The 16,340-nt window shown below is 43.3% G+C and overlaps 1 protein-coding gene across 2 annotated transcripts in view; it reads left to right on the forward strand.

The window, feature by feature from the left end:
* Positions 1-13,135, forward strand: part of KANK1 (KN motif and ankyrin repeat domains 1) — a gene marked incomplete at both ends in the record, with an annotated part of 55,083 nt that extends 41,948 nt beyond the window's left edge. For both annotated transcript variants that reach the window (XM_080637646.1, XM_080637647.1), the window contains 6 exons: positions 688-775; positions 6,376-6,595; positions 9,102-9,244; positions 9,783-9,983; positions 12,323-12,421; positions 13,073-13,135. In XM_080637646.1, the coding sequence (XP_080493772.1) occupies positions 688-775; positions 6,376-6,595; positions 9,102-9,244; positions 9,783-9,983; positions 12,323-12,421; positions 13,073-13,135 (814 nt within the window). The remainder of the gene's footprint in view (positions 1-687; positions 776-6,375; positions 6,596-9,101; positions 9,245-9,782; positions 9,984-12,322; positions 12,422-13,072) is intronic.
* Between the last annotated feature and the right edge of the window lie 3,205 nt (positions 13,136-16,340).

Genomic DNA, 16,340 nt, shown 5'->3' on the forward strand with positions numbered 1-16,340 from the left:
GAGGGCTAAAATGCCTGCCATCCACACATGAGTATGTTAGCCTCTCTGTTTCTTGGGAGATTTTTCCAGGAAGGTTGCCATTATTTATGGCTGGTTGTAGGCAGAAATGGTTGGCCGCAGCCTGGTACTGGCATGGGCATGGGCCTTCTCATTTTCAGCTTTTCCTTGAGTTTTCAAATTTGTGATAGAAAGGGGGCAGAAGTGAAAACATGAAAGAGGACTGAGGAAAGAGATTGAATTTCCAGAGTGGAAGGGATGAAAAAGGCTGGTTCTGGTGAGCAGGAGCTGGCAGGAGGCACTGACTGTGCCCTTTCCCACCAGTTAGTTTCCATCAGAACTATCATTATTTCCTGAAGTTAATCAGATAATCAAAGCACTGGGTATGTAATACATGCTCTGCAGTCATACAGCAGTAGGTGAGAATTTCCACTAGAAGCGTTGCCAAGTCTAAAGCATAGAAGTGATGTGTCGCCTTCTCTCCATTCCCACTGCTGCTCTTGGGTACATCTCTGCTCACTGTGGAATTAGTCCCTGTGAAGAGCTGCCAGAGCAGCTTCTGCATTGCAGCAGCTGATGGCTTGCCTGGAAACATTCATTCCCACACAACTTTCAGAAGAGTGAATGTTTCTATGCTGAAACATCAAGAGAAAAATTGAAACGTGACATGTATTTTGCTGTCTTTCTCAGATACGAACTAAGTGAAAAGATGCTTTCTGCCTGTCACCTGCTGAGAAACAACATTGACGACCCCAAGGCATTGACCAACAAAGATGTGGTAAGCAATGCAAGGCAAAATTCTCTCTGAGCTTTAACAGGAAGACTTCAAGGAGCTTAACTTGTGGTTTTGCAGGACCAGCACTGCAGTGTCTAGGCAGAAGAGCATTTCATCTTTCCTGGAAAAGTCATAAAGTGCTTTTTCTGTCAGGAGACTTCTTTCCCAAAAGCATACTTGTGCTTTGTGTGCTGGGGTGTTGTCATCCTGCGGCACACATGTAAAAATAATAACATAGAAGTGCAGTTTCAAAACATCTGTGCATTCCTGTGTTATTTTTGTAAGTGCTGCTTTAGCACGGGTCTGGGCAGCTCTCATTAAGAGACTGTATGGGGGTGAAGAGCCTGTTTATTCCTATGACAAAAGCTCAAGAGTCTGTTCTTAAACTGAAAGTGCTCTGTCTCCTGAGCACAGGAATACTGTTTCTGTCTCACTACACTGGCAGCTTTTATCAGTGCAGCAGGGAGTAAGGAGGATTAGGTGTTATATTCAGTCTCAAGAAATAAGGTTGGGTTTGCTTCATGTAGGAGTTGCCTGTATACCTCATATAGGACTTACCTGTGCTACTTTGTGAGGGCAATCTGAAATCAAAGGAACACTGCTTATTGATATGAAATTGGATTCTGTATTTGTTACAGTTGTGTGGTGATGTGGCAACAATCCAGCGCCAGTCTCCTTTACCATAAGCATCTGCAGCTTCTTAAAGACAATAATATTGTCTGTAACACACAGACAATAATATTGTCTGAGTCCAGTTCTGACATTTGTGGTCCAGGGAATGTTTTGAAAGGTTGTTTAATACGGTTGTGATAGGTAGTTTTAATCCTGTTTCAGTGCTTTGGGAGTGTAGTTTAGGCATTTAAACAACTAACACTTCAGGTCCAGTTGGAGTTGATAGTGTCAAAAATGGTATAACCATCTGATAATCTCTGACTTGGAAGTGTAATTTGAATATACATTTTTCTTTCTTGTGCTTAAAATGTTTGCTAGCGCAAGTGGTGCTTTGTAACTGGAAACTGCAGACTAATCACCTCTTGTTCTCTGTCTGTGATAAACAAGTCTTGTCCAAAAAAGCTAGGGATCTGTATAAATTGTCCCAACTTCTTCCAACATACTCAGCTCTTGTAGCTGCTGTTTACATCAGAAGGGGCTGCAGACTGCTTTTTTTGGGATGTGATGGATTTCTTGGATTAAAAAAGTGTACCATTTACTTAATAACACATGTGATGCTGTGACTGTAAAAATAATTTCTTGGTAAATAATTTCTTAGGCACTTAGTAGTGCCTAAAATAAAAACTATATTTATACTGTGCCATTTTATGACCACTTTCGTGTTTCAACTCTGTATGATTGCAAGACACGTGGTCTCTTAACTCAAATGGTCGGACCTTGTGAGTTTTTATTATAGTAGTACTGATGTAGACTATTCTCTGTATATGTATATAGTACAGATATATATGTAGTACTGACGTATGTAGTATATTCTTCTTTTAGCAGACATGGGCCCCCTCTAGAGCTACTGGTACAGGTCCTCTATGCTTTCCCCAAAGGCTAGAGAAATGTGCTGTCTTCTTTGCAAAATTGTCGTTGAACTTACTAGCCACTTTGCAGGTAGGGGTTTATGAGAAGAGAAGGCAGACATGGTGGTCCCTCCAGGTTAGAGAAATTGTCTCAGAAGGTCAGAACTAACAGTGACTGCAGGAGCTTCCTTGGCTCACAGCTAAATCCACTCCCAACAGGCAGTTACCTGGCCAAAGAGGCTCTTACCCGTTCACACTCAGTGATAGAATCACAGAATCATAGAATAGTTAGGTTTGGAAAGGACCTTAAGATCATCAATTTCCAACCCCCCCTGCCGTGGGCAGGGACACCTCACACTAATCCATGCCACCCAAGGCTTTGTCCAACCTGCCAGGGATGGAGCATTTACCACTTTTTTGTGCAACCCATTCCAGTGCCTCACCACCCTTACAGTAAAGAAATTCCTCCTTATACCCAATCTAAACTTCCCCTGTTTAAGTTTGAAGAAAAGAACTTCTTCCTTATATCTAACCTGAACTTCCCTTATTTAAGTTTAAACCCATTATCTCTTGTCTTGTCACTACAGTCCCTAATGAAGAGTCCCACTCTGGTATCCTTGTATGCCCCCTTCAGACACTGGAAGGCTGCTATGAGGTCTCCACGCAGCCTTCTCTTCTCCAGGCTGAACAGCCCCAACTTTCTCAGCCTGTCTTCATACGGGAGGTGCTCCAGTCCCCTGATCATCCTCGTGGCCCTCCTCTGGACTTGTTCCAACAGTTCCATGTCCTTTTCATGTTGAGAACACCAGAACTGCACACAATACTCCAAGTGAGGTCTCAGGAGAGCAGAGCAGAGGGGCAGGATCACCTCCTTTGACCTGCTGGTCACGCTCCTCTTGATGCAGCCCAGGATACAGTTGGCTTTCTGGGCTGCCAGTACACACTGTAGCTGGCTCATGTTAAATTTCTCATTGACCAGCACCCCCAAGTCCTTCCCCACAGGGCTGCTCTGAATCACTTCTGCCCTACCTGTAGCTGTGCCTGGGATTGCTCCGACCCAGGTGTAGGACCTTGCACTTCACATTGTTGAACTTCATGAGATTGTCATTGGCATGACCTCACAAGCGTGTCGAGGTCCCTCTGGATGACATCCCTTCCCTCCAGTGTGTCAACTGCACCACACAGCTTGGTGTCATTGGCAGACTTGCTGAGGGAGCATCAATCCCACTGTCCAAGTCACCGACAAAGATGTTGAACAGGATCTGTCCCAACACTGACCACTGAGAGACACCACTCATCACCAGTCTCCATGGGGACAACTCTCTGCAGCCATCCAGCTAATTCTTAATCCATCGAGTGGGCCATCCATCAAATCCATGTCTCTCCAGTTTAGAGACAAGGATGTCATGCAGGACAGTCTCCCACAGCATCCTTATAGCTAAACTGAGGAAGTGTGGTCTGGATGATCAGGTAGTGAGGTGGACTGTGAACTGGCTGAAGGAGAGAAGCCAGAGAGTTGTAGTCTATGGGGCAGAGTCTAGTTGGAGGCCTGTATCTAGTGGAGTGCCTCAAGGGTCAGTACTGGGACCAGTATTGTTTAATATATTCATCAATGATTTAGCTGAGGGAATTGAGTGTACTGTCAGCAAGTTCGCTGATGACACTAAGCTGGGAGGAGTGGCTGACACGCCAGAAGGCTGTGCTGCCATCCAGCGGGACCTGGACAGGCTGGAGAGTTGGGCAGGGAGAAACTTGATGAAATATAACAAGGGAAAGTGTAGAGTCCTGCATCTGGGCAGGAACAACCCCAGGTTCCAGTATAGGTTGGGGAACGACCTGTTAGAGAGCAGTGTAGGGGAGAGGGACCTGGGGGTCCTAGTGGACGGCAGGATGACCATGAGCCAACACTGTGCCCTTGTGGCCAAGAAGGCCAATGGCATCCTGGGGTGTATTAGAAGGGGGGTGGTCAGTAGGTCGAGAGAGGTCCTCCTTCCCCTCTACTCTGCCCTGGTGAGACCGCATCTGGAATATTGTGTCCAGTTCTGGGCCCCTCAGTTCAAGAAGGACAGGGACCTGCTGGAGAGAGTCCAGCGCAGGGCGACAAAGATGATTAAGGGAGTGGAGCATCTCCCTTATGAGGAAAGGCTGAGGGAGCTGGGTCTTTATAGTTTGGAGGAGACTGAGGGGTGACCTTATTAGTGTATCTAAATATGTAAAGGGGGAGTGTCACGAGGATGGAGCCAGGCTCTTCTCAGTGGCAAACAATGATAGGACAAGGGGTAATGGGCACAAACTGGAACACAAGAGGTTCCACTTAAACTTGAGAAGAAACTTCTTCTCAGTGAGGGTGACGGAACACTGGAACAGGCTGCCCAGGGGGGTTGTGGAGTCTCCTTCTCTGGAGACATTCAAAACCCGCCTGGACACATTCCTATGTAACCTCATCTAGGTGTTCCTGCTCCAGCAGGGGGACTGGACTAGATGATCTTTGAGGTACCTTCCAATCTCTAGCATACTGTGATACTGTGACAGTGTTGAACGCTTTGCACAAGTCCAGGAAGATGACATTGAGGCTTTGCGCCTGTCCATCAGTTCTGTGGCCCCATCACTGAAGGCCACCAAATTGGTCAGGCAGGCTTTCCCCTTAGTGAAGCCATGCTGGCTGCCACCAACCACCTCATTGTTTTTTATGTGCCCTGACATGATTTCGAGGAGAATCTGCTCCAAGATTTTGCCAGGCACAGAGGTGAGACTGACTGGTCTGTAATTCCCCGGGTCATCCATTTCCCCCTTCTTGAAAATGGAAGTTCCCTTTTTCCAGTCATCGGGGAAAAAGTCATGACTGCCATGATTTTTCAAATATGACCGCCAGTGGCTTAGCAACTTCATTTGCCAGCTCCTTCAGGCCCTGCGGATGGATTTCATCAGATCCCATGGACTTGTGCATGTTCAGGTTCTTAAGATAGTCTCGAACCTGATCCTCTCCTACAGTGGGCCTAAGATCTCCATCCTCACAGTCCCTGCCTCTGCCTTCCAAGACTTGAGTGGCATGGGCAGAGCATTTGCCAGTGAAAACTGAGGCAAAGAAGTCATTAAGAACCTCAGCCTTCTCCAAATCCAGGGTAGCCAGTTCTCCTGTCCATACCAATGGGAAAGTTTTTCCTGAATGTCTAGCCTGCATCTTCTCATTGCAGCTGAAATCCCTCACTATTACAGCCATCCCTCCTGCAGTTGAAGAACAGGTTATTTCTTTTCTTACTGCAACAGCCTTTTGCCCTGTGAAAATGCTATGGGGTTCCTTTCCACAGCTGTTCTTTCAGCAGAGCATCTCCAGTCCTTCCTGTATGTCCCATAGGTCAGATTTCCTTGACTTGTAATTGTTCTCACTGCTCATGTTTGAAACAATTTCAGCCCAGTCTTTCATGTCATTCAGTATTAGGCCAGACAACCTTGTCCAGCTCTTTCCTTCATGGTGCTGGGCAGTGAGAAGGGACTGCATCACATGCAATGGAACTTACAGATCTGTTTATTCAGCTTAAAACAGTATTTGCCTTTTTCACTACAACGTGATGTTGGCTCTGCTTCAGCTTGTGATCTTCTGTATTGCCCAGCTCTTCTTCGGAACTGCAGTCCAGATAGTTCTTCATGCATTTGATAATTCATGCTTTGGAATTGGTCCTAATTGACTTAGCATGGTGCTGGTTTAAGACCCCAAGAAATATGCATTCCCACTGCTATTAGCCTTGGTTTATCAGTGATTTATAAACTTAGTCAAGTATTTCATGGAGATAGTTCACCAGTATTTGGTGCCCTGGGAGTAATCTCATCCTAAAATACTGTGTCCTCAGAGGTGAACCATTCTTGAAAATGAGATTAAATGAGAGGAGTTAAACAACTGGTGTTTTAAAAGAGGGGTTTAGTCAGAGGGTTTAGCTTCAATCTGTACAACTTGTTTGTGAGCTGAATGCTTTCTTCCCACATTTGACTAAAAAAGGCTTGACCTGCTGTATGGCCGACTTGTGGGATGGAAAATCCTTTAAATAGATTGCCCATATGTAAATTTTTCTGTCTTGGTTTTGGCAGAGGTTTTGTTTAAATACTATCCAGCATGAGTGGTTTCGTGTCTCAAGTCAGAAGTCAGCTGTCCCTGAAATGGTTGGAGACTACATAACCGCTTTTGAAGAGATTTCTCCTGCTGTCCTCAGACATATTATCAATATGGCAGATGGAAATGGAAACACAGCTCTGCATTACAGCGTCTCACATTCTAACTTTGAAGTTGTAAAGTTGCTTCTGGATGCAAGTAGGTTGACTCGTTTGCATAGGTTTTTTATTATTATTTTTGGGGTTTTCAATCCTCGTGGGTGAAATTCTTGATAAGCAAGAGGTCAAGTCTTGGCTTCCTCCAGCAGCTGTTCTGTTAACAGTTACATGGTGGCTCACTTGTGTACTCTAGAATCCTTGTTTTAGTGCCAGCTTTGGAGGTGGTGGTGGTGATGGCTCTTGAAGAACTTCCAAAACCACTCACGTAAATTATATACAGAGTTGACCAGTGTTTGGGACAGATGGGTGGATCCTGATTCTTGCACTGTAGTCCAAATTCAGCAGCACTAGTGTCCAGCAGTTTTCTCTGGAGGCAGCAGAGCTGCTGCTGAGCCAAAGGTAGGAGGATACTGGTGGAGGAAGACACACTGAGGTATAAACGTCCATGTTAAACACTCAAACTAGACTAGCTTTATCTTACTAAAGCAATACAGAAGCTTTTTCTGGCCACCATCTTGACATGTCTCTGCTGCTTTCCTGAAACTGGAGCAATATGGCATTCTGCCACATAGGAGCATTTTCCTGATCCATGAGCAACGTGGTGATGTTTCATGTGGTTGCTTTTGTCGTTGATCTTTCTGTCAATCACCTTGCCATACAGGTGCAGAGAGGGTAGTGGCAGAGGGGAGTCTCCAGAGTCTCTGCTCTTTCCCACATGCACTAAGACAGAAGGTGTCACACTTCGGAGCTGGTCCCAGGCAGGATGTGCTCTGTGTGGGCCTAGTTTTGCTCACTAACAGAAGTCTCTTTCTCTAATCTAAGGTCGTGAAGCTTTAGGCAAAGGACATGTCTGGAGTGGTAAGCCTAGCAATATTTATAAATCCAGAAGGGTAGCATCAGGTAAACAAGGATATTAATGATACAAATCTCAAGTTTGATAACCCAGCACATGCCGAGACTTCTGTGCAGGAAAGCAAGCACTTTGAAATCTCTGGTCCTGTTTGAAGGCAGCCAGTTGGGAAGAGTGAGTCATGGCGGGGGAATGCAGGGAATGTCAGGAACGCAGTGAAATGCAGCAGGCTGGCTCTGCAGCACAGTGGTGGGAGGGCTTCCCTGGCTATCTCAGGGTAGCAGGAGTATGCTCATCTGTTGCTTCAAATCAGGACGCCTGTAGCTTACAGCAGCTGGTATATGCCTATGTACACAGTGGGGTTTGACTGTAAAATCCAAAACCATGACTAGTGCCAGGTATGCAGGAGCACATTGCACATAACAGTACTTGGGAAATATTTATGAACAGGCAAATTCCTTCAGGTTTTAACAGTCTTCCTCTGAACCATGTCTAAGTGGTCAGTCACTGTTTGCAGTGTGGTTATATCACAGGCAGATTCTTGGTCCAAGGTCTCTGTGTCTGTGTGTCCACTGAGAAGAACAAAATGCTCCTCTGTATCACCATGCAGTGTTACCAAGAGGACATATAGAAAAACAGCTTCACTCATTAGCCATACAGAAAAGGAGTCACAATGTGACCTCAGAAAACACAGCTCTGATGAAGTAGTCTAGTCAGGGTAGGAGAGAATCACTTTCAATAAATGCTCATTACTCATGAAGTAATGCATGTAGCAGTGTCATGTTTGGTGGCTTCAGTGGCTTCACAGTAGTAACTTCTGAAAGTAAAGTTGGTCTAGTGGTTGGCAATAAATTTGAAGAGTTTCCTGAAACATTTTTGCTTGTTAAGATATCTCTGGTCCAGTTTAACTCCAAGTCTAGAGGTAATGCTGATTTAGTTCTGAGTCTTTGCTTTCAAATATGATGAGCACACTGAAAGCCCTGCTGCCTGGTAAACTAATAAGCCCTGCTGGATTTCTGCAGAATATTAGGAACAGAGACATACTGGGAGTTAGACTCGAATGAAAAGGAGAACTCTTGTCAGTTGCTTGCACTAGTCAGAGGACTTGACTGTAGTTGTTCCCGGAGCACTTTTGTTCACAGATACTCTGTACAGCTGAAAACAGTCTTTAATTGAAAGGTTTTTTCTGCAGCTCTAAAACGTGTTGAAGTACATTTGTAGATCTTTAAAACAACACCAATGACAGGAAAATGTTTGTCCTGAGGAAAAGCAACTTTTTCCACTGACCATGTTGCTGGACCATTTTGGTTTTGCAGTGTGGATCCCCTCAGGAGAGGAGCTTAAGACTCTCCTGATGGTATTCCTGGGACCCCATTGCTCATGTCAAATTTCAGACCGCTTGCTCATACGAAAGGAAAAAAATGCACAAAGAAAGCCCTAAATGATGATGTATAAAATGGCTATGTGCTCTCCTTTGTGTTGTATGCATAGAAGAGAACCCTTTTCTTTCTCAGGCTGAAGAGCACCCCTGTTTATATTTTCTCTTCCCCACTTTCCCTTGAATTGCTTCCATTATGAGAGCAATCGCTCCTTTTTCTTTTTATAGGCTCTCTACTAACAGTTTATTCAGTTTGTTAGCACAATTGCTGCTTTTTGGGTTTCTGCTTTCCAAAAAAATTATCTCATCCCTCTGCAGATGTCTGTAATGTAAATCATCAGAACAAGGCTGGCTATACCCCCATCATGCTTGCCGCACTTGCAGCTGTGGAAGCGGAGAAGGACATGAGGATAGTGGAGGAACTGTTCAGCTGCGGGGATGTGAATGCTAAAGCCAGCCAGGTCAGTCAAATGGTTCACAAGACACCATTCGCACTCCGGTGTCTTTATATCTTTCCTTCCATGCTCTCATCCCTGCTCCATTGGTTCAGCTTTCGTACTTGTCGACTTTTATCCTCTGCAGTCTTTGATGTTTGTGTATATGGTTTTGATTCCTGTTTACAAAATGGAGCCTTGGAAAAACAGTTGAGCTTCAGACCTGGATCTCTTCTAAAAATGAAGATTGAATATTATGTGAAAGAAACATTATTGAGTTTTGGGATGCATTTACAAATTCTGCACCGTTTAGCTTCTTCAAGGGAACTCCAGATGTTTGGAAAAGGATACGCTATCTTCCACTAATTTAATAAATAGCTGTGTGAATATGGGATAGATTGTGCATAAAAAGTATTTAAATAATAGCAAGCAGGGCCTTGACTGTGCTGTATAAAATAACAATCTTTTTTTTTTTCCCCCCAGAAGAAGCACTGCCGAAAAATAAGTGTGCATGCTTTGCCACTGATTATCTATGTAGTTATTTCATTCTCTTCTTTCCACGCAGGCTGGTCAGACTGCACTGATGCTAGCTGTAAGTCATGGGCGGATAGACATGGTTAGAGCTTTACTGGCCTGTGGTGCAGACGTCAATATCCAGGACGACGAGGGCTCGACAGCTCTGATGTGTGCTAGTGAACATGGACACGTAGAGATTGTCAAACTTCTGCTGGCTCAGCCTGGGTGTAATGGCACCCTGGAGGACAATGTGAGTCACCTTTCCAGCTGGTGCTTCATCAGACAGCTTCTCCATTCCAGAATGTGTTTCTAATTCAGGTTTTCTTTATTCAGTGGAGAATTGCTGAAATCTAGTTACATGAATCTCTGACTCACAGTGCCAAAGGACCAAGTGCATGAATGGTCTGCTTAGTGGTAGCAAAAGGTGTGATTATTTGGCTAGTATTTTTGCTTTGCTAACAGACCTACCCAGTAGCAATTTCTATGGTTAGCTCTAGGTGTGCAGGAACTGGAACAGAAAATAACATTCTCTAGCTCACGGTGAAACACCTTTTCTTCTCATATTCCTTCCCCTGTTCTCCGAAGTCTTCCAATTTTCAGTTAGGACCTTATCTGGTGACTTCACAACCTTGCTATGTTGCTCTTCCTTGTCCATGGCAAACATCAACCCTACAGTTCTCTTCATAGGATGTTCACACAACATCTTCATCATGACTTATTTAGAGTACTGGTTTGGTCTCAGTCGTGAAGCCACATTGTTCTGACAGTAAACAGATACAGGCTGTAACTTCAGTGGCACATGCGACGCTCACATTTCTTGTTTGCAGACACTGCCAGCAGACAATTTGATCTGTAGACTTCTTAAGCTGCAAAATACTGACTTAGCCTATTTCTTCCAGTAGTATGTTCTCATTAACAACATGACTTCTCAGGTACATCTTCCTACTGCTTTACTCACTGAGCACTGAAATGGAGTCTGCGTTTGGGATTTGGGAGAGCAGAGGGTGGTTATTTGTTGAAGCTGTTGCAGAGGGGCAGAGACATCATTTCTGTTCATTCAATCATCTGCTGCAGGAGGAGGCTCAATTGCCTGGTGGTTCTAGCAGTGTGTAACTGCTAGCTTGAATGTAAGGAGGCCTCAGTATAACAAATACTTTTAGGGGCACTCTAGGTTACTGCAGCCTGGATGCTGTTAGCACTGTTACTCACCAAGTCAATAATTAAAGTCTTTATGGGAAGTGACACTTAATTATTCCTACAGGCAGTTTGATACTGTTTCCCAAGCACAGCTTCTCTGCTGCTTATTTATTTTATAATGGGTTTGTCTGTGCAGTGAGATTATGAGATTTTTAGCATTCCTCTAGCTATTCTGAATGTGACAGTGATGCTTTTCCAGTCAGCATGATCAGTAGTAAGCTGAGCTTAGTTCTACTGATGTATGCCACTCTGATAGTGATTCAGCACCTGTCTTTAAGAAGTTGGCTTTTCCTGGTGCTGACTGTGGAGCATTTGTTGTGTGTGCATTATATTGCACTGGAGTGAACAACTCTTCTAGATCCCTGTCTGCTCAGGATGGTTAGTAGAGACTATGTATAATTGTGCCTGTAGTCTCGTAAGAAGACTTTCCACTTCAGTGCTGTCCATCATGTCCTGCACTGGAAAAAGGATTTTCAGTTTCCTTAAACTAGTGCTGCCTTCTCCAGTACCAGTGCTACAGCAGTGCAAGAAAATGTGCTCCATTCAGACAAACAATGTAAGAGGTGATCCCTATGAAAGGGCATTTCAAATACTGGCATTATTGTGGAAACTTCTGTGAGTAAGAGGCAAAAGTCAGGCTGTGGACCAGCAAGCCAGGGATCCACATCACAGGTTATCATATCACAGGTTATCACATCTACTTCTTCCTGGACCAAACATGGTATAATGGGAAAACAACAGGTCAATAAATTACCCTTTCAGCAAAAACACTCTTTGTTTCTAGCAGCCTCAACAACTATGGTTTCTGAAAGCAATAATATCTTTTGAGAAACAAAAGTGTCAGTACTTGATAAGGAATGTCCATTTGTTTGTAGTGAGACTTCCATCAAGGAGCATTTGGAACTATGAATGCAACCGTTCTTAGTGTTAATGGAAGCTATAACACAACAATTATCATTGTAAAACAGCAATTATAATGATTTTTGATTAGTATTTATCCCTCCCTTATCTTCTCTTCCACTGCTCATTGACATTGCAGTTTCTTTCATACAGCCTAGTCTTCTGATATCACTGGTTTTACACATCTCTACATGTATCGGTATTGTCATAATGGCATTCTCATTCTTTCTCAGCAATGATCGAGAGATCATTTCTCTCGCTAAGAGAAATTATGAGGCCTCTGACACTTGGACTGCCTCATAAAACAGCAGTGCAAGGCTTACTGTCACTTAATTTTAATAAAAGAAATCAATCAAGACTCTGAACTAACCCAACTCTGTTGGAGTAGTAGGGTCTCCATAACTTCCCTTCTCTGTGGGCTGATGGGGCTTTTAAGAGATCTGTTAATGCACACGTGCACTAATTCTCTCACTTCTTCCTTTCTTCTCTCAGGATGGCAGCACAGCACTTTCAATAGCCCTGGAAGCTGGACATAAGGACATAGCTGTTCTCCTTTACGCCCATGTCAACTTCTCCAAAACCCAGTCACCGGTTAGTACACAGCCTCCTACGGTTTATGTATTAACTTGCTACTCCTGAACATAATAGTAAAATATAAACAAAAAATTAACCCTTCAGCAGCTGTACAGCAGCACAGCATGTGAAATTTCAAGTTTATTCACAGGATTATTTTTATGCTGGTAAGTGAAAATGTGTATTTTTAAATACACGTCACTGCAGAAGGCTGAACCCTGGCTGAAGGATACCTCCTCCTCCCCTTTATCTGGGGGTATATATAGCTCACTATCAGGGTTCACTGACTCTGGCTGTTACGCATAGGTGCTGTTGCATCTCTGTAAAGCTAATGATTGACCTGGTCACCAAAACACAGCTGTTTCTGGAGGTAAAGCTGTCCTAGGTATTCTGGCAACTATCTACCTGCTCTCTGAGCCCTGAATCACTCTCCTGTAAACTGCTGCTAAATGTCACTGTCTAAACAACATACGAGTCTCAGTTAGTAGGCTGTATGATAGCTGGTACTGTTCGTCCTAAAATGAAAAAAGAAAAAAAGGAAAAAAAGAAAGAAAGCAAGCTTAATCTGTGCAATTAAAGGCAAGGGACTGAACAGAGTTCTTGCGAGTGTACTTATTTGGCTGTCCGAAATAATTTCCCTTTGATTAATTGTTCATTCCTCTTTTCTAGGGCACTCCTAGGCTTAGCAGAAGGACATCTCCTGGTCCCACCCACAGAGCCACGTTTGAGTAGTAGTGCATGAGTATCTGTAAAAATCTCTATGCCGTCTTTAAGCTGCTAAATGTTACTGTTTTACTGAGACAGATACTGAATGTAATTGTCTTGTGCCTGAACTCACCAGCAAAGTGAAAGCAGAGATCTAGTGCTAAAGGTAGAAAACTGTAAACTTGAAGCAAGCATATAAGTTAAGTAGTGCTCAGCTGAGAACCTTAGCCAGAACTGTTGTTTTGCTCACCTACTTGTCTTTCTATACACTGGCATAAATCCTGGTTTTCTTTGCTATAGATTATCCTTTCCTGTGTTATGTGCAACCTAAGACTTCTAAAGCTATCCATGCAGGGGTGTTCCGGTGGCTTGTTTTTAATCATTCTAAAATGTATTTACTGTGCCTAGATTTTATTACAGTACCCTGTTCATAAATTTCATTCCAACACTATTTTGATGTTTTCAGTTACTCTGAAATTCAGAAGTTGCATTTGCTTATATAGTCAGCTCCATTGATCTTGAGCTGGTGGGTGAGTGGGTAGGTGTTGGGGATAGCGCCCTTCATCAGGTCTGAAGTTCATTAAATAAGTTGTTGCTAATTGGGGATAATGTATAACTTTTTATATGAAAGATACTAGTATCTATAAAATTAACTCACACAGTATTTTCAACATTTTATATTCCTTAATAATTAAAAACTACATGAAGAATTACATGTCCTGTTACCATATTTTTATTAACTGTGTCAGTCTATAAGCTCCATACATGTTTATTGGGAAGTAAAATTAGAGGTACCAGCTGTATATTCCCCTTGAGTTGAACTGAGTGTAGTTCTTGGTGCGTATTTATGGAATGCTATTACCTTGTCACATTCACTTTAGTCATGTGTATTGAAATGTTTGAAGTGCCTTAGACTCTTGCCATATTTTCAGAATAAAATTTCATTATGCTGTTTTACTCCTCTCCTGTTTTACATGTGATTTGTCACCATCCAGAAATGCTGCAAATTAACAACTACAGCAGCAAAACGAGGTAGATTGCTAAGGCAGGGAAGGGAGGACCGGGCGGTTCAAGCCTTCGGGGCTGCTGATATGAGCAGCATCAGTGCCCAAACTAGGTTTTTCCTGCTGACTGGCAGAGTAAAAAGCTTTGCCCAAGATGATCTGCATTCGCTAGTCTTGCACGTGATGCAAAGGTTGGACCCTTTCCTGTTTGGGAGAGAAGTGGCTTCTCTCTTGGCTGTGAGGATCATAGGAAGCCACTGAAGGATTGTGTTCAGGCAGCTTGCTTGAATTGCAGTAAAAACCTTTGAGCTTTACCTTGCAAACAATCATGGCAGCTTGGTGAAGGGGATGCTTTTTACATGGCATTAGAGCAAGTCCTAAGCTAGTCTGTATCCTTGTCAGTTCAGACCTACCAGACTAGACAGAGAAACACACCGCAATGCCTTCCTTCAAGGGACCAAAACACTTCTGTTCTTTTATGTCCTTTTTCTTTCCCTCTCTATGTCCTTACCAAACAGTTTTTCCTACATAGTCCCTTTGAAATAGGGGGCCACTGAAGCCATCCCCATCCCATTTGGCCTACATGGACTTGATGGCTTGTACTGCATGAAGTTTCCGTGAGCTCTGACAGTGCTTGGGAGTGTCCCAAAGCAAAGGGCAGGTGAAGTCTAACTGCTGGGTGGCACATGTCTTAGCATAGTTGCACACAAGCATTCCTCCATCTTGAGGTCAGAGAGCCGTGACTGGTATTTTTTGGGTTAGTACAGGACCCTGTCTCTCCCTCCACAAGTCAATGGGAGCTCTGGGTGTGATGGAAGGCCTGGGCACACAACCATCATAGAAGGGTTTAAAAAGTGGTCCAGTGGTTAAGGTGACTAACAACACAAGAAGAGTTAGGTAAAGATGTACTTTAATACTTCTTTTTTTCCCTCCCCCCTATAGAGAATTGGTATATCAAACCCCAGCACATAAGGGGTTAAACTTTTCTATGTGATTGCACTGATTTCTAACAGCTCTGACTGGCACAATTCTGGGGAGGAATCTGACGTTTCCAAAAGCATGCAAGAGTCAGGTTACGCAACTTGAAGTTCCTGGATTTATTTAGGTGCTGCTTTCCTGGTAAGCAAAAGGCTTGGCCCAGAACTCACCTCCTAGAGCTTTACAAAATGTTATATGAAGCTATGGATTCTGCATTTTTGTGCAAGGTTCAGTTTATTCCTGAAGGCTCATTGTCTTCCGTTAAAATGCTCAAGCAAAGTGCCCCCAGTTTTAGCTGTATGGTAAAGTAGGGCATTGTGGTATGCCAAGTCAGGAAGATTGCCAAAAGCAACCAAATCCTTGGATGTGTTGGTGGATATAGATGAAAAGTACAGAAACTGACTACTTTACTGGAGTCCGTCAATGTAATTTCTGGCCTAAAATCTTATTAGAGATTTCGTGGATTGAGCTGTAAAAAAAAAAAAAAAAAAAAAATGTAAAAGAAAAGGAGAAACATAAATTACTCCCCTTGGCATTTTATTATCTTGGATGGCCTTTCTGTTTCCAAGAGGCTGACACCTGTAGCAGTTTATTCATTGGAAATCAGGCCCTTCCTTAGGAAATACTTAAGAGGTTCTCAAAAGCATTTGTATCCACTGATGCCCCCTGCAAGCCAAGTTTAATTCCATCTGCTAATGCTGGATAGGATTTATCACAGGTGCTGGGATTAAGAGGTATACCATGCATACCAGCTTTGAACTGAGCTTCCCCCTACTCACTCCCCGGCATTTGTTTTTCAGTTCAGATCAGATGCTGATTGACTCAGTATGTTCAAGCAGGTAAATGTTGTCATCACCTTTGAACTCTGACTGTCAGTGAATATATAAAAGCTCTGGCACCTTTTCAAGACTGTAAAATATAACACTGTCTTTTTCCAGTTACACCGTCATACATTAAGTGAAGCTGCCACTTAGAATCACCTGAAGAGATAGAAGGCAAGTGTTACTGGTAACCTTCGTGGCACATTTTAAAATGATGGAAATTAACTAACACAATATTAATCTGAACAACAATGACTGACGAAGTCATTCTTGCAAGATGCACTTTCAGAGGTTTCATCTTGATACAGCTGGAAGAACTCAAGTTATGCCAGAAATAGCTTTTATATCTGTTTCTCCTGGTGTCTCATACTTCTGGCTGCAAAGACTGGCTGCAAAGTCCGGTTGCAAAGTCCATTTCAGCCATGGTGT

This window comes from Psittacula echo (genome assembly GCF_963264785.1).
Source record: "Psittacula echo genome assembly, chromosome: Z".
NCBI lineage: Eukaryota > Metazoa > Chordata > Aves > Psittaciformes > Psittacidae > Psittacula > Psittacula echo.